This window comes from Bison bison, unplaced genomic scaffold (genome assembly GCF_000754665.1).
Source record: "Bison bison bison isolate TAMUID 2011002044 unplaced genomic scaffold, Bison_UMD1.0 scf7180017864537, whole genome shotgun sequence".
Classification (NCBI taxonomy): Eukaryota; Metazoa; Chordata; class Mammalia; order Artiodactyla; family Bovidae; genus Bison; species Bison bison.
Genome location: NW_011495085.1, coordinates 1097248 through 1116216, shown reverse-complemented (window position 1 = coordinate 1116216; position 18969 = coordinate 1097248). Strand labels below are relative to the sequence as shown.

General features: G+C 35.4%; 1 protein-coding gene and 1 long non-coding RNA gene across 3 annotated transcripts in view; one reads left to right on the top strand and one right to left on the bottom strand.

Annotated features, from left to right (window-relative positions):
* The window catches only part of RGS18 (regulator of G-protein signaling 18), a 32592-nt gene extending 24040 nt beyond the window's left edge, over positions 1–8552 (bottom strand). The window contains exons 1-3 of one of the 2 annotated variants that reach the window (XM_010832087.1): positions 8045–8552; positions 7468–7569; positions 6400–6461 (exon numbers count right to left, since the gene is read on the bottom strand). In XM_010832087.1, coding sequence (XP_010830389.1) covers positions 6400–6461; positions 7468–7569; positions 8045–8163 — 283 coding nt within the window. In that variant the 5' untranslated portion in view covers positions 8164–8552. The remainder of the gene's footprint in view (positions 1–6399; positions 6462–7467; positions 7570–8044) is intronic. The other variant, XM_010832089.1, reaches the window with a different exon arrangement.
* A 1201-nt stretch (positions 8553–9753) lies between these two features.
* LOC104982655 overlaps positions 9754–18969 on the top strand; it is a 170800-nt gene continuing 161584 nt past the window's right edge. Inside the window, exon 1 of the long non-coding RNA XR_824537.1 lies at positions 9754–9989. This is a non-coding gene — a long non-coding RNA (uncharacterized LOC104982655). The remainder of the gene's footprint in view (positions 9990–18969) is intronic.

Sequence of the window (18969 nt, the reverse complement as noted above, 5' to 3'; positions counted from 1 at the left end):
TGGGGAGGGAGGAGGGAGGAGGGTTCGGGATGGGGAACACATGTATACCTGTGGCGGATTCATTTTGATATTTGGCAAAACTAATACAATTATGTAAAGTTTAAAAATAAAATAAAATTAGAGGGAAAAAAAAAAAAATAAATAGAGAAACAAATTAATGATGAATTAGAAGAAAGTTCATTTATTTAAAACTTTAAGTAAGTGACTTTTTAAATAATTATACACCATGTTGTGCAGGATTATCCCAGCATACTGGTTATTTCCTGTTTCTCTAGGCACTTAGAGCAGCTGCATGAAGTCAGGTCACAATGGAACCATTTCTCACACAGAAGCAATAACTTACTAAAGAGTTATTCAGGAAGAAGCAGTGGTGATGCATCTGCCAAAAGTGCTTGATAGAACCTGGGATTAGAATTTACCCTGGAAGAAGCTGGCTCAGTGTGTCATACAAACAAAATGCTTGTAATTGCATGCTTCTAAATTGAAACTCTGGCATCTGTTGGAGTATTTTTCTGATGCCAAGAAACCAAATGAAACAAAAAGTCAAGAAACTGAAGCTGAAAACCCAAGTACAGTGTAATACGCTAAGAACTAGGTTACCTTGCTTCTCCTTTGATATTTGGCTTGTGACCTGCCACAGAATGTTGTGGTTACTTTTGCAATATTGTTGTTATTTGTGTGGTCCATTTATAATTTAGACTGGACTTTACCTTTTGTTTTTGGTGAGATCAAGTAACTGCTTGTTTGTTATAGGTCAGCTTGATTCAGAAATGTAACTTTGCAGAACCCTGGAATCTCTTATCTTGCAGAACACCAGTAACTGAAAATTGGGAAGGGCAGCTTGAAAAACCACAAGGTGAAAAGTATAAGTGCTCATTTCCTTGCCCAAAGGAGAAGTGAGCATTTCCTTGTAGCCTTTACTCAAAGTCAGTGATACGTATTTTCCACAGTATAATCAGCTCATATTTTTGAATCAAGGGGGTGAAATGATTTACATATTCTACTTTTATCTTATCTTGTTATGAATTATTCTCAAAACGAAGTTTAGTATAATCACAATTTAGGGTGCAAAAAGTCCAAGCCAATACTTGTTAATAAAAAGGCTAAAAAAATTGGTATTATTTGTAGTGGCTGGAAAAAAGGAAATAAACAGACAGATTTTTCTTTTTAAATTGATAGATACTCCCTTCACAAGAAATAAACTTCTATTTCAAATATTAAGTATCAAGTATATGAGATGGTTAGAAAATCTTTCCATAATGAATCACTCTTTCATATTCTAGATGTATGTCTATAAAATCCTGCAAAACTTCTGATAAAGTTTATCAGCAGTTAAAGTTCAAACTCTAACCTGTTACCTTCTCCAAATCTTTTTTCCCCCTCTACTTCTGATAGATAAAAAGCACTGTTATGTTCCTATTAATACAGAACAAAATCTAGGGGTCTTTGGCTCATCCTTTTTGTTCATCTGTTTCTTCACCATTTCACTTTACAACATCTATACACATTCAGTCAGTCAAGTTCATCCATTTTCTTTCCAAAATGGCCCTTGCTGCTATTTCACTTCAGTGAAATACTGTGAATTTTCAGTGAAATTCAGTGAAATGCTGCTGCTAAGTCACTTCAGTCATGTCCGACCCTCGTGTGACCCCACTAGACGGTAGCCCACCAGGTTCCCCCGTCCCTGGGATTCTCCAGGCAAGAACACTGGAGTGGGTTGCCATTTCCTTCTCCAATGCATGAAAGTGAAAAGTGAAGGGGAGTTGCTCAGTCATGCCCAACTCTTCGCAACCCCATGGACTGCAGCCCATCAGGCTCCTCCGTCCATGGGATTTGCCAGGCAAGAGTACTGGAGTGGGGTGCCATTGCCTTCTCAACCTTGAGGTTAACTTTGACATTTGTAACAGCCTTGTATGTAGTCCTTAAAATATGCATAGAATTCTACCTTTCTGTCCATCAGAGTAAGCCTTCTAACTAGCAAACTCTTCTGAAATTTGTTCACAACTTGAACAAATTCTAATGTGTCTGTTCATTGCTCTGCCTCAATGAAAGAGACCTGCTTGCTCTCCTAGGTTACATTCAAATTGCTTATTTCTCTGGTCTTTTTCCTGCCTTTTTCTCTACTTAAAAATAACCTTTTCCCTCTGCCTGTTGAAATCTTGCACACATCTACATAATTTCCATTTAATGATTTTCTAAAGCCTACATGAAATACTGTGAGTTCTATAGGCATTTTTAAAAACAATTGTTTTAAAAAATTGTTTTTAAAACAAATTGTTTTAAAAAATTGTCATTTTGCCAATTGTTTTGCACATGATGTTATTCAGCAGCAATGTTTTACTTTCAAAACTGTCTTAAGCAGAACCATATACACATATGCATACAAATACACTTACATGTGTGAGTGTAATATATAAATGTATATAATTTTATTGGAATTTATTGATTTGCTAAGTTCATTTTGGTAACATTTATTTTCATAAAGTCAATAAGTAGAAGACTGATGACTAAATTTGAAACTGATGATTATGAACAACAGATAGTCTGATCCCGGTTTTTGATTGATTGTTTTTCTTAAACTATATCATTGATATATATGAATAGCCTTAAATTACAGATTTTTATGATTTATTTTGCCATTTCAGACAAATCTGTCAATCAACAGGGAAGGCAGGGAAAAATTATACTAATATCTGCATAGAAACACATGAGGAACAGAAGTAAAATTATTTATGGACTGTGTTGTGTTGAATTTACTATATAACATGTTTGAGTCCATTTTTTTCAGATGATCATTTGCTTTTAGGGTAACATTTACAGAAAAGTTGGGAAGCTCAGACAGAGCTACCTCACACCACACCTGCAGTTCCCTCTTATTATTAACATCTTATATTGGTAAGGTACATTTGTTACAATTAATAAACAAATACTGATTCACTATTATTAACTAAAGTCCCTACTTTGATTATATTTCCTTGGATTTTATGTTTTGTGCTTTTTATCAATTTTAAGAGAGTTATAGTTACATTTTAGGAATGAAATTTGAATATAATAGTGGAATTATCAAAATACTCCATGGATTCTTTAGTTTCTGTGGAGCATAGCAAAAACAATGTTCTTTCTGTTTAGTCTTGTCTATTATCTGTCATCCTCAGCCACCCTTTTTCAAATTATGTTTCTCAATAAAGAATTATGTTCTGTCTAGTTCACTAAATAAAATGCACTGTTTAATGCCCCGTGCCTGAGTTGGCTTTCTGCTTGGATGATCTGTTTCTCTCTTTGTCCAGCTAGTGAATTTTTTATTAACCCCCTAAAATCTAACATAAGAACCATCTACTCTATGGCTCCATTCCTTAAAATGCCAATAATTATTCTATTTTGGTTTTAGGATCAGGCATTTTTGTCAAATATTCAAATTTCTCATGTATTTTGTTTTGACTTATCACTTCACTCCCTATTTGACTAATTTAATACATTTCCATTTCCTTTGTATAGATATGACATACAGAATTTGAGAAAACGACACGTTTAACTAAAGGGAAATCCTATAAAATCTGATGAAGTTCTGATGTGTGTGTATGTGTGCGCATGAGTATAGGAACTTTCCTTTTTTGTCTTTCTGGCCTACAGTTAAGTCAATAGAAATGAGCTGAATTTAACCATTGCAACCATGAGACTTTTTATGTGACTATTTTAAGTTTTACAGTTTAATATTACAATAAGATTTGCAATTTAGAAAAACTGGATTTGGGGGACTGATAAAAAGAATACCATTAACATAATTTTTTGCAAGTCCAATATAATTTAATTATCACTTTGATCATGAGCAATAATAGTTCTTCCCACTGAAATTTAACCCTGTAAGTGATGCTAATACAGCTTGGAGTAGGTTGCAAAACACAAAAAGATTATTACAGAAAAAGATGATAATTATTTTTTATAATAACAGAAACCATTTACATTTGAATAGTGTCAAACAGCTATTGGCTTCTTACATATCATTTAATCCTGAGAGAAATTTATTCATATTGGCACTAAAGACATTGCTATCTCCATTTAGAGTTGAGGAAGCTGAATGTAAAAGTGATTAGGAAGCTTAACTAAGGTTATACAACCATTGTGTTACAGGAGAGAAGTGAAGTGAAGTGAAAGTCACTCAGTCATGTCTGACTGTTTGTGATCCCATAGACTATACACTCCATGGAATTCTCCAGGCCAAAATACTGGAGTGGGTAGCCTCTCCATTCTCCAGGGGATCGTCCCAACCCAAGGATCAAACCCAGGTCTCCCACATTGCAGGAAGATTCTTTACCAGCTGAGTCACAAGGGAAGCCCTACAGAAGAGAACCAGAACTCAGATCTCTAAAGGAGCCAGGGACTAACATTTTTCCTAGCAACAGATTTCATTCTATAACTCAAGCACTTAATATTTACCAGGTGATGTGCTGGGTTTGGAGATCCACATATGAAAAGTCATGTTTCCTTACAATAAACATTCAAATTAGGAAAAAAAAAAAAAGTGAATTCCATTTCTTTTTTTTTCCTTCCCTGACTAATGAAGAGGCTTAAGGGCTGAGTTGTGCCCAAGTGTTGGAAATAGTAGGAGATTAGAAAAAGAAGTAAGTTTTGGGAGGCATGGATTACAAGGGAAGTTTCACACAGGCTGTAATTAGATAAATACCTGAACTCAGTCGCCGTGGAGATGAGAATGGGAGACAAGTTCGACATATATTTGGCAAGAATTTTAACAAAAGTCAAGACGTGACTGGATATTGGGAATGAAGAAAAATGGGTAGTTGCAGAAAAGTGAAAGTGAAAGTGAAGTCGCTCAGTCCTATCCAACTCTTTGCCACCCCGTGGACTGTAGCCCACCAGGCTCCTCCTTCCATGGGATTCTCCAGGCAAGAATACTGGAGTGGGTTGCCATTTCCTTCTCCAGAAGATCTTCCCTACCCAGGGATTGAACCCAGGTCTCCAGCAATGCAGGCAGACGCTTTAAGCTGTTCACATTATTTTTCTCCAAATAGGGAGTGATAGAGCATTACAGTGAAATGAGGGTGGAGTAACACATTAACTTTTTTCAGCATAAGCGTCCCTTCTTACCACAGCTCTCCATCTTCACTGATGACATTCTTGCCTAAACTTAAGCCTTGGTTTCTCTACCTATATTTTTCTTTCTCTGACTCAATATAACAATCCAGAGGCAGAATCTATTTTCATTGGAAGTGGGAGAGTCTTCGGGGATTGTCTGCAGAAATAGGATTCTCTGTCAGTAAACTCAGGAGAACATGAACTAGTTGCCAAAACCTTATAGAGGGTGAACAGTTAGGGATGAGAATACTGCAGGACATGAAGACAGCCTAGACAACGTTGGTTTCAGCGAACAGTGCACAGTACTTGGGGCTGAATTACAAGTACTGAGCTCCCAGCTGACCCAGCAATAGGAGCGCCTGCTTCCAGTAGACACCGCGGATGCGGAAACGACTGACAAGTGCTGTAAACAGTAGTCAGCTGGGACTCATTCAAAGAATGAGGTAAGGAATAGGACTTGGATGTACAAATAAAAGTTGTGGACTAGACGAAACCCGTGGCTATTTGGCAGTGATAAAGCGTTGCTTTTTAAGCAGACTCTGCGTGATTTAGCGTGAGGAAACAATAAACCCTGTGTTTTTTTAACCTCATTGCCTACTTAGCTCAACCTGTCAATTTTCCTACCTGAAAGAAATCTGAATAAAGGTAAGAAAAAAATTGCTTACTCACCTGCTGCCTTAGGAAAGTTGACTCTTAAAAAGTAGCAATTCTGGCAGCCTGTTCTTAACCCTTACTTGAACAAACTCAGGATTTGTCCTTACTTTCCATCTCATCTACAAAGCTCCACCTTAAATGCTCACCTAAACCTCAGCTCCTCTGCAAAATTCTGATGACTGATTCAACCAGTGAATATTTATGAAATTAAACAACATCTCTTCTCATGAAGGTTTCTAAAATGTTCATCAAGAGTATTTTTTGATCACTTAACAATAAAAATAACATAGATAGTATGGGATTTAATAAAACCAAGTTTCTCATGCACAAATGATAAACACTGAAAATTTTTATTCATCCAGTGGATGAAACTGGATGAAACTATCCATCCAGCACCAAGAAATATTTCATCCACAAAAAGTAGTTTTTAATAGCATAAATATATTTGAAAAATACTCTTTATTTTTAAACAAAAAATACTGTTTATTTGTTAACCAGTCCATTATTTAGTTATTTTTGTGGATCAGAAACTCAGATTGCTGTACAGTTTCAATCAGGCTAAATTTTTGTGACAGCCTGTTTTTGTACAGTTACATACAAATTTCATGTACTTTTCCATTAAAGAATAAAATATTTGGGAAAAATAGCACTAACCTTTATGGGAAAGCAGTTTGTCAAATGATTCACCCCATTTTATTGCTTCTTCTGGGGAGACTCTGTTTGAGAAACAAAATGTTTTATACTGGAACATGCAGGAAGTCTATTTATGAATCTGCTGCAACATATGTTATCATACTGCTCTTTTCGGTCATATTTCACACGATTTCTCCTTTGATTATTATATGAAAGATCAAAAGTATTAGTCAAACTTCTTTTGGATTTTGCCTATCAGATGATGTGTTAACACTATCCTCTCTTGAGTTATTTTATTTTCTAAAAGAAAAACTAATCATGTCTTCAGTTAAAAACAAAGAGAAGGAAACCAGGTCAGTTATCTTTCTTAATTCATCGTATAGAAGAACCTAAACTGACTGTATCTTTTAGTCGAACTTTTTTTTTAACTGCAATTTCCTTGAAACTTTTACCACAATATGCAGCAATTTAAAAAAAAAATAGATACAGGAAGTTTGACTAATGAAGCTTTAAAGATGTAAGAAATATGAAATGTTTTTAATGCAATAAATGTTTTAGAAATGATAATTGAGAGAATTGAATATATTTGTCTTATATCTTTTATTGGTCATATTTTCTGTTTGGAAAAATTTGTATTATCCTAGTATATAAGCTTATTCCATTTTCTTTTTAAACTAAAGAAATGGCTAAAAATGACAAGACATCCCTTTTTGTGTTTTATGTTATATTATACCCAGGGCGTTTTTTCCGAATTACTGAAGAAAGAGATGAATAGTACTTTTCAATGACATTGTGCACACTCTTAATGAGTATTTCATCAGTTTATAAGGAGTAAAATATATCATTTAAAATTGACAGGCATATTATTTTAAAAGAGCATCTTTAAATTTTTACGAGATTATTTAATTCAAGCTATTAAAATAGTTTAATTTTATGGAATATTTCTAGTTTTTTTTGAAATGAGATCTCTAACCTTCCTTATATTACTGTATAATTTCCGATAAAATAGGAATCCCTAATTTCCTCTTTCTTAAATCTTTAATGATAGAATCAGCAAAATGTCCCCACAAATAATTACAAGTTATTCACCTTGTTTCTTTGGCCAATTGCCCAGATCTAGTGGAGGGAGTATCATCGTAAAACACAGGTTTCTGTACCAGAAGACTTAGCCTATTTCTTTTTTCCTTAGCTCTGTAATGAAAAGGCATTAGCTTCAGGACAATTTGGATGACAATTAAAATCTCTCTTTCTGACTGTCAAACAGATTTGTGACTGGTAATCACATGAACACCCTTTCTCACCCACCTCCACTCCTGACACACTCACAGTGGTCTTATTGAGAGTCTTATTTAAATACTATGTTTGTGGAGGAATTAAGATACCGTATGTGAAATATATTTCTCCCCCCATGACTATAAAATATTTGAGATTATATTTCAATAAGTATTATTACTGGTTCTTCTGTGTGGTTAAAATTGTTGGACTTAAAAAAAAGAACACTTTATATTTAACAATTGTTTACTCCTAATAAATACTTTTTTTTCAGTTGTAACAGTAGAATCAATATATTTTCAACCAGATATTTTAAAAACAAGTGCTAAGAAATATTCAATGTCAATCATGTTTTTAAAAGTAAAATGCTGATTTTTAAAATTATGATTTTTACCTGATTTTGGCTTCTTTGCTTGTTTCTTCTTTTCCTGAACCGTGTATTAACTTGAAAATAGTTTTTGCTTTTGGTTCGCACATAATTAATTGAGAAAAGAAAACCAATGATGTTTCCATCTTCTCTCTCTAAAATGAAAAGATGTCTAATTTATTACATCTTTCACTTGTTAATGCTACTCCCTTGTTATACATGGTGTAATAAAAAGTTATCTCGATTCCGTCAGCAACCTTTAAAATAAAAATCAAGAGCTTATGTTTCTGCCTCTGCAAAAATATAGAACTGAGGAACTAAAGTACAATTCAGTCCAGAGTTGTTTAGGGAAATGATACTACAAATTTGCAAAAGGCCTCTTGGTCTCTAAGATAAAGACTAGTATTACCACAGTGCCACTTCTCTTTCTAGTTTGTGCAACCAGATGATGCTTTAATAGACTCAAATGACACCGTCATTTCCCACAGGAACTTTTTGAAAAGGTCTTTAACATGTGTAGTATGCGTTAAAATGTATCGGGGCAAAGTCCTGCACTAATCATTAGGAGATATTTCCCTTGTTCTTAAAAAAGTATTTTTCCTAATTTAATTACATTGAATTAGGTAAATTACATTTAATTAATGTAATCATGTAATATTAATCACATTTACTTAACATAATGTATCAAAATAAGAATATAAATCATAGAGTTTCATAGTAGAAGAGGGCAGTTAAGAAGCATTTAATTCAATGATTTTTAAACACAGGTCCATGGAATGATTTTAGACATTCATAAAATGTTTACCAGTCCATGATGAAAATGGGAAAAAAAGATAATATGCAATTTTTTCTTGAACTACATATATTTTTAATGTGAAGCACTTATTTTGAATGTCTTTAATGAAATATTTTAACTAGAGATGGCAGTGTGTATGATTGTTTATGTTCTTACTAAAAAAGAAATGGCAACTGTATGTTTGCTCAGCCTCCATTTTCTTTTGTTTCATGAATCCCAAATACTTCAGAAATGCTAATGTCGACCATAACTCACACTAAAAAGCAAACAAACAAGAAACCAAAAACCCAGGATGCAATATAGTAAGTGATTTATTCTTATAAAGTCCCAGAGGTTAGTAGAAGAGGAGATCTGGAATTATCAGAGCCTTTGATCTCCAGTAGCTTGTGCTTTAGTGTTTCCAAATCTTTGATATCCAGTTGTGAATGCTTTAATTACTCTAAAATTCTATATATTTAAAAAAGTTAGCAAATCTAAAAGAAAATTTATTTCCAATCTTTTGAGTGACTGATTTTAAGAAAATAGTTATTATTAGGGACTATTCTTAGGGATTCACAGGGATCCCTCTTAGGGATACCAACCAGGAAGTAAAAACATTTACAGAATTGAAATTAAAGAGTTTTAGTATATATTTATATGTACACACCTGATTCTGTAACTTTTACTTTGAGCATATTTTAAGTTCACGTTGACTGCAAATTGAGTGTTAAAAATATTATACATGAGGGAATTTCATATGGCAAGTCTAGCTGGAAACAGATGTTGATAATGCAGGTACACTGTCATCATGAAGTCTTCTGTTCTCTAGTTGAATGAGGTCAAGGGCAGATGAGCAAGGATATCTTCTAGTCCCTAAGACTGTATTTGAATTATTATATCCAGAGGAGTGACAGACAGGAACTTACTATTTTCATAAGATTTGCTGAAGTTGTGTGTCAGATGTGCTCTTCATGGGCTGATAGAACTATGGAGACAGAGATTGTAAAAAACAGACACAATTACATCAAAGGCCTGTCCGAAGATCCGAAGAGAATTGGGAGATGTATGGACTTCCTCTGGGTGTATACAGACAGGTGGAAGCAGAAGAAAAGAAGGGTGGATGCTACATAATGACCTGAGCTGATAATCATTCTTTGGGGTGCAGTTATCCTTTAGCTTGAAGAGTATTTTCCAAAGGTAGGTTCCTAGGTTGACTGTTGATTTTCTTTTTAATTTTGTTAAATGCCAGCACTTTTAAGATGTTACATTTTTGTCCCCTGGTATCCATTATCCCTGATGAGAAGTCAATGGTAATTTGTATCACATTTGTTACTCTCTTTTTTCTCTTTTACTCTCTTTTCTCTTTTTCTTTTTTCTCTCTGACTACTTTCCAGATTGTTTGTTAGTTTGTTTTAATCTCTGAGTTTAAAAAATTTGATTAAGATGTGAACAGTGTTCATTCATTCTATTTGGGATGTATTCAGCATGGGTTTATACTTTTCATCAAAACGAAACTTTTAGGCATCGAGTCTCCTTTTTCTCTCTCTCTCTTCCACTTTCAGAAACCTCAATTGCAGCTGTGCTTGACCCCTTGATATTGTCCACCTGGTCACTTAGGAACTCTTCAGTTTTTTCAGCCTCATTTCTTTCTGTTCCTCAGATATTTTTTCCTTCCTAGGTCTTGATAGAAATTTTCACCAACCTTTTTTTTCTTCCTCAGTGGTCTAATCTGTTGTTAGATTGATTCAGTAGTGTTTAAAATCTCAGTTCAAGAAATTTGATATTTTTACAGTTTGCATTTTTCTCTTCATTATGTTCTTTTTCTTCTAAGTACTTGATCATATTTAAAATATACCTTTATTGAAGTCCTTTTCTGAAAATTTGTCTCTGTGGTTCTGGGTCTGATTTTATACTGATTTTTCTCCTAAAAGCATATTTTCCCACTCTTTGAAATGTTGAGTAATTATTTATTGGTGCTGAACATTTTGAATTTTATAATAAGTATCAGGACTTTGTTAGTCTTTATTTAATGATTTTAGAGTTGGTGTTGGTCTGGCAGTTACCTCAGTATCAAGTTTGTCCTTAAAGACTTTTATTTAAACTTTGTTATGGTGAGCCTAGAATAGCCTTAATTACTAAGATACAAGGATTCTTAAATTTCAAATGAATTCTCAGGGTGTTCATTAAAGCTTTTCTATTCTGGATGTTAAGTACTCGAATGTCCCTTAGCCCTGTGTGAGCTCTGAAAATTAACTTATATCTTATGATTGGTATCCTTTGTCAATACCCATAGTGTTTTATCCTGCATATAAGCTGCTTGGTGTTCAGCCAGGCTCAAAGGTACAAAGCTACAAACTTCTTGAGATCTTTCTAGTGCTTAGTCTTGCAAATTTCACCTCTCTTTCGTTCACTGAATGTAGACAACTATTTCCTCAACTCGGAATAGTACTTTTTGTTCTATTTAAAGAATAGCCCTGTAAACTTGGTCTCTAAATGAGAGTTACATTTCTTCCCTGCACTGAAGTCTTTAAAGAAGGCAGTTGAAGTTGTATGGTCCACTTCATCTGTTTTGTGTTAAAAATCACATATCTATGTTGCCTATTGTCAGTGTCTGAAAACAGTTGTATTATATATTTTTCCAGTTTTCAAGTTGTTTATGGTAAGACATGTGTTATATCAGTTAATCTATCATGATTAAGGCCATCTTTGTGATAAATGTATGTCTGCTTCTTATTGTTTAGTTGCTAAGTTGTGTCTGACTCTTTGGGACCCCATGGACTGTAGCCCCCCAGGTTCCTCTGTCCATGAGATTTCCCAGGTGAGAATACTAGAGTGGGTTGGCATTTCCTTCTCCAGGGGATCTTCCCCACCCAGGGTTCAAACCCATGTCTTCTGCATTGGCAGGCAGATTCTTTACCACTGAGTCACCAGAGAAGCCCATATATCTTGTTACATTACTGAATTCCATTATTGGTATTATTGCTCATAAAATTACTTAGTTTTTCAGTTAGTTTTCTTTAATCTCTCAATAAACAGATTCTTTATAAATATTAGTTTCAATGACCCTTTACTAACTGTTATACTCTCATTTATTTTTCAGCCTAATATTATTGTTTTATAACTTCAATATAGAAAGTTGATAGTTAGAATCTTTGTCTTTTTTCCCTTGCCATAAGGAGAAATTAAGACCCACTAAAATGAGGCTCAGACTTATCTTTTGTGAATATGTGCATTTATATGATTATGTTCCTTATTCTCATCTTTTCTTAGTATAACTTCGCAAGGAACTTCATACATTTCTTTGCTTATTTTCACATGAAATTAGTTTTCTTATATTGTTAGAAACTAAAGCTAAGAAAGCTTAGCTTTTGCTTATCTAATTTCAATAATTATCATGATGGTAATATTGGTATTATCATTCTGAGACTGCTTTTAAAAATGGAGCACATGTATACCTGTGATGGATTCATTTTGATATTTGGCAAAACTAATACAAGTATGTAAAGTTAAAAAAAAAAAAGAATAATTAGTTGATGTTTTTATTTACCATTCTTTGTATCCTTGAGAAGAATTTTTAGTGCAGAATAAGGGACACACAGATGCAATAAGGAAGAGTTTAATTAAAATCTCATTAGTCTTGAAGTCTGATTTTATCAGTATAAGTTTAGGAAGTTGTTACTCGGTTGGTTATTCTTTCTAGTCTTTTACATTGCATGGAGTTGGGATATATATTTTTCCTACCTATAAATATTTCCTACCTCTTTACACTGCAAAGACCTAGATACAATGACTAATGCTTTAGTAAAGAGACTCAGATTGTGGTCTTGAAATGTCACTTCTCACTAAAAGCAATCTAGGTTTAGTGGAGACATTGCTGAGGTCTGAGACAGGAAATGTACAAGCTGAGCCTGGCAAATCTTGTTATTATCAATTAGAAAGTTAGCTGTCAAAGGCTAGTGAAGTCAGTCAAAATTATTCAAGAGCCAACTTTGCTAGTCTTCTACTAATCAAAATGAGACCATTTCAATTTCAATAATATTAATAACTAGAATGGATGAAATAGATCAAACTTATTTATATCTATGGGTGCATAGTGATATTTTAAGAGAATTGTGTACTTTCAGAGGATTATAGAAATTAACCCATTAAATTGAAAACTGGTTAATAAAGGGAGAAATTAAGCAGTTATCCTACATTTCTTATTAACTCTACCAGGGTAATCAGTCAGTGAGAGGAAGTATTTCTTTATTAAAAAATTCTAACAAACAAGTAAAAGTGAAATAATACTACTAAAATCTCAGTTTTTTAAAAACATCAACAAACAATTAGATAAGGTGTTAAGTTACAATGGTTGCTAGGATCTCAGAAAGAGACAAGCAGACATCATGTGCTTCCAATAGCTGTGACATATTCTACTTACAGTAGAGATAAAATCTGAGTTTGACCCAGTCTCTGGACTCAGCTGCCCACCTGCAGGCATGACAGCTAAACTCTAAGGAAAAGATAGAGCGTGAAATAAGGGGGTGGAGGTGGGGGGTAGGACTGTCTCTTTCATTCAACTGTACACCAAATGAAAAATAAACAGTCGAATATGTCTTCTCAAATAAAGGACTAATTGCCCAATTAGTTCTACCTAAAAGTCTGTTTGATGTTATCAAGGAGACACCCATGTTTTACTACCAATCAGGTACTCAAAATCAAACACTATTGGTACTTGACTAGGCATTTTGAGAGTAAACTGTATCACAGCATGAGGTAAGGGAGCTCTGAAAGAACTTACATTCCCCAAAACTAATCAAATCTACCTTTCCATAATTCTCCCTGAACTACTCTCAATCAGAGCAGCTGGGTTATTTTTCAACCCAGCAACACAGTGTGACTTCTGGCTCTCACTAGTCCTTCCAAAATTCTTTTTATCCTCATTTGAAAATCAAAATATTATTACTGCTACTTATAATCATAAAACAAAATTAAGTTGAAAACAAATTCCTTGACTGACTCTAGTGCAAAAGGGAAAAATTACAAACATTCCTAACATATCCACAGTGAAAATATTACATTGGGTTTATTGGGGAAACACAGAAAAGCAGCAAAGCATACAGGATTTTCAACATTTGTGTTATTCCACATAAGAGGATGCCTGCCATGGGATTCCACCTGCAGTGCAAGAGCCACAGGAGACACGGGTTTGATTCCTCAGTCTAGAAGATCCCCTGGAGGAGGAAATGGCAACCCACTCCAGTATTTTTGCCTAGGAAATCCCAAAGACAGAGGAGCCTGGTGGGCTATAGTCCATGGGGTCGCAAAGAGTTGGACACAGCTGAAGTGGCTAAGCACACACACACACACAAACTAGATATTTCACAGAAGGACTCTTAGAGTGAAGTCTCTCTTCACTCACTCAAAATACGTATAGGAAAGGAGGACAGATGGCATCTGTGCGTCAGCGGGAGAATCGTAGTTGTGGAAATGCCAGAGTTCACGTCTCTTCCACTGAGCTAACTCACAACTGCTATGCTGTATTATTTGTGAGCTAGAAGAAGAGGAGGAAATGACCCCTGAGTCCATCCAGGATCGTCTCTACTTATTCCCTTTTAACCTGAAGAATTCCCATAATAGAGCTTTACATATTTGTTGTTGTTTAGTCACTAAGTTGAGTCCAACTCTTTGCAACCCTATGGACTGTAGCCCACCAGGCTCCTCTGTCCATGGAATTTTCCAGGAAAGAGTACTGGAATGGGTTGCCATTTCCTGCTCCAGGGGATCTTCCCCACCCAGGCGTCAAACCCCGTCTCTTGCATCTCCTGCATTAGCAGGTAGGTTCTTTGCCACCCACTTCCATACAAAATAAAAGGCTCCACTCAGCTTCATATGAGCCCTGTCCACCTTTTCAGTCTTTTCTTCTCCCCTTCAACCTTCTGTCCTTTTAACCCCCAACTGTACAGTATTCTAGCCATTCTTACAATGGATCCTGATATTTTCCAAAACCTAGGCTTTCTGCTGTCAGTAAAAATATTCAAAGACTTTGAAAAGGGGAAAAGAATTACTGAGTAACTTGTCCAGTTACCCCTTTGGAGTTATCGTCCCTTCTCATTATCTTTGAGGTATTTGACAGTTCCGTTAATTGTTGAACACTGATAGTAACACCCATGCTTCTGTTTCACATAAATGCAGGTTAGCCCAGTTGAGCTGCATTTCATTACTGCCCTATGGATATTGATTAATTTTGTATCTATGTGTAAATAATTTTAGCATTCCTGGTAACCAACCAATATGTACGTGTCTTGAATTCTTTTTTGAGCCACCAGTAACATCTTCCTTATTTCTTCACTAATTAGTGAGTTAAATGAAATGTTGCGGCTGCTGCTACTGCTGCTAAGTCGTGTCCGACTCTGTGCGACCCCATAGACGGCAGCCCACCAGTCTCCCCCGTCCCTGGGATTCTCCAGGCAAGAATACTGGAGTGGGTTGCCATTTCCTTCTCCAATGGATATTGATTAGTTTTATATCTATGTGTAAATCATTTTAGCATTCCTGATAACCAACCAATATGTGTGTGTCTTTAATTCTTTTTTGAGCCACCAGTAACATCTTCCTTATTTCTTCACTAATTAGTGAGTTAAATGAAATGTTAGATACATACTAATATTTACTTTACATTTGTATGAGTCATGATTTTACCTGTTAAAAAATATCTTAAAAAAAAATAATTGGTCCCTTCTTTCTAAATGGTTCCATCCTCTATTCCTTTTGAAAACTGTGGTTAACCTTTAAATATTAAGCTGAAATGTTGGATTTGCTGTCCTTCAAAACCACTTACAACTTAACTGGGGAAAATTGAACACCCCATCCACTGGACTTCTCTGCACCTAATACATAATTTCATGATAAGAATTGAAGATTCCATTGCTCATTTTGTCACCATTGTCATTTTGTCCATTGCTCATTGTCATTTTGTCTTTCTACTTGATTCTAGCCTTTGATTATAGGGAAACTTTCTTATTCATTGTTGTAAATGTAGCACACAGCTTTCTGCCAGGAACACACTGAGATTTTATTACATACTGTAATAAAAAAGGGAGAAAATGGCACAAAACAAATGTATATTGTAAAGGATTATTAAAATGTTAACACTCTTGGAACCACTACTCAGGAGAAAAAATCATATTTTGCCAGCTACCTGGAAGCCGCATCCATGTGTCTGACCATGATTACAAGTTCTCTGTCTCCCCATGAGAAACTATGGCCCTGAATTTCATACTGATAACTTCATTTATTTTTAGTTTTATAACCCAGCATACTTTGATATTTATCTTTTCCCTTTTTAAGCTTAATATGAGTTTTAAGTCTCTTTTACTACGTCCCTCATCAATCCTCTTCTTCCCTTAAAATTTAACTATTGAAAAACTGGGATGCAGTTTCTCCCATCATCTAGACTTTGATGACTGCACATTCATGGTGCAGTGCAAACAAGTTCCTCTGCTTCTGAATGATACTTGCAAGTATGATGAATACTTCAGGAATTAAAGGTATAACTATCAATATCTATGGTCAAAGCTACACACATTATAATTGTATGATAAATTACCTCCTACTATATCCAAGAACTTGCCAAAATGAGAATTTAGTTTTATATGCTGACTGAAGTTATTTTTATTTCCCTTTCATATTGCAATGTATTTTATTTTTTATGTCATTGTCAAATATAAAGCTTAATTCAATAAATTCAAAAGGATTAAAGAACTTGCCTTTATAAATTAATATAATCAAAGCTGTGGATGAAGGCAACCCATAATTAAGAGAGTCAAGAATGAGAAAAATGACAGTGAACATGACTTGTTCACTGTCAGCATATTACGGGCAGAGTTGAAACTGGGATCTGGTTTTTATAACTCTCAGACCTTCCCCAGGCTCATCTGTAAGTGGGTAAAAGCTTTGGGCTGGGAAAATGCTCTGCTCACATTCTATGTATAGCATCCCTCTCTTTGGTTGTGACTTGACTACTGCAAGGTTCCTTTTCCTCTCCCACAAAGGCTTTAACCTTAAAGTGAATAAAAGCTACAATTAGTCTGCCTCTCTTCCAGGCTCTAGTCCCAGGACAATTTTCTGCTTTATTATCGTGCAGTTCAATGATGTCCTTCCCCACCTGCTGTCCTGTAAAGTCTTCTTTTCTAATGCTTAATTGATAGTTTTGCTAAGACTCAAATAATATATTGAAGTTTTAAAATTTGGTCAGAAGTTTACTTTTTTAGTAAGCTGTTTAATTTGAAAGGATTATAGATTCATAGAAATGTTACAAAAATAATAAGGGAGTTGCCATATATTCTTCCCTTATTTTCTGCCACTATTAACATCTTACATAATCCTGGTGCATTTGTCAAAGCTAATAACACAAGTGTTAATTTTGGTGAATTCCCAGAAGTTGAGTGGAGGCTAGTGTGAGGGCAAAAAGTTCCTGGGAACTGCAAACTTAGGGGGACACCATATTTTATAGGCTTTCCTTCCAGTAACCCCACTACGTTTTTATGGTAAAGTCCAAGAAAATTCCCCTCTTCCCCTCTTGTCTTTGGCAGGGGGAAGAAAACAGTAACCATTATCCATCATGATCAATGCCTTCTCCATATCAAAGACCTACTTTCTGGTAGAAAAGATTTTGCCAAATCTATTCTTAAACTTTATCCAGATGAAGGAACAAAACTCACTTCAGCCTTCCTATCTCACTTGAGGGGTGGAAAGACACAGGTGTCTAGGAGCCAGGCTTTAAGGAAGTATATTTGGTAGTGCTGCAGCCAGGGAAAGGTGTAGGGGCCTGAATGCAAAGAACACTGGAAAAACACTTGTGAAGGTCCAACCTCCAAGACACAGGCACATCAAATGATTGAGACTTAATTAGAAGATCCTAGAATGTCCCCTCCTCCACTTAGCACCACATCGACACAGCTCCCGGCTTGGGTAGAATGCTGCTGCTGCTAAGTCGCTTCAGTCGTGTCCAACCCTGTGCGACCCCATACACGGCAGCCCACCAGGCTCCCCCGTCCCTGGGATTCTCCAGGCAAGAACACTGGAGTGGGTTGCCGTTTCCTTCTCCAATGCATGAAAGTGAAAAGTGAAAGTGAAGTCATTTAGTCGTGTCTGACTCTTAGCGACCCCATGGACTGCAGCCTACCAGGGTCCTCCGTCCATGGGATTTTCCAGGCAAGAGTACCGGAGTGGGCTGCCATTGCCTTCTCCATTGGGTAGAATAAACGTGCACTATAACTGAAAGAACTAAAATACAGACTCTATGAACAGGGATACTTAGGGAAGTCTGAAGTCAAGGGAGGAGATCAAAACAAGGACATTGGAAAAACTTCAATTAGAATATCCTATTGTCTCCTTATATGAGAAGTTGCATGTGACTTTCTCCTATATAGAAGAAAAGCTTTTGGTGGGCAGGGACCACATTGCACCATCTTGGCATGTTCTGCATTGGTAATAAATAGGTTGTCAGCAAGGTTTTTTGAATGAAGAATTAGGTAAACAAGACAAGCATGTGTTCACATTATGGGAATATATATGGGACTGACAATAAATCCAGAGACTTAAAATCTTGATTTTTAATATATTTTTTATTGAAAATATCAACTCACAAAAGTTGGTATTTCTCCTAATTCACTTGGTTTCCATTTTCTATAGATGAGTGGCTAAATCAGGGAGGCCAGTAATGATTAAGTATATATTATAGTTGTAGGCATCTCTGTTGGAAATTTCCACATAATTTTGTTTTTACTTTCATGAACATTTCATGCTGAGTCCTGGAGTGTTTTACTGTTTTTGTAATGAAATTCCCTCCCAACTCCACATGGTCCATATTCACTCATACCACTCTTTCTTTCTTTGTGTTTCTTACTTTTATTTTACTGAATTAGGAATGCAGCATTTACCGAAAAAAAAAAAAAAAAAAAGATACAAATGGTGCAGCCACCCAAGGACCAAGACAGTAGCTTCTTCAGTAAGCTGCATTGCAAACCTCAATATAAATTCCCCCTAATTGAAAAAGCCAGATTCCAGTTCTTTTATCAAAAAGTGCTGGCAGCTGTTGTCAGGAGCCTTCAGATAGAGATCCGTTGCCCCACTGCCAGCACAAGAGAGAGAGAAAAGACGGGAGAGAAACTTTTAGAAACTGCAGAGAAAACGC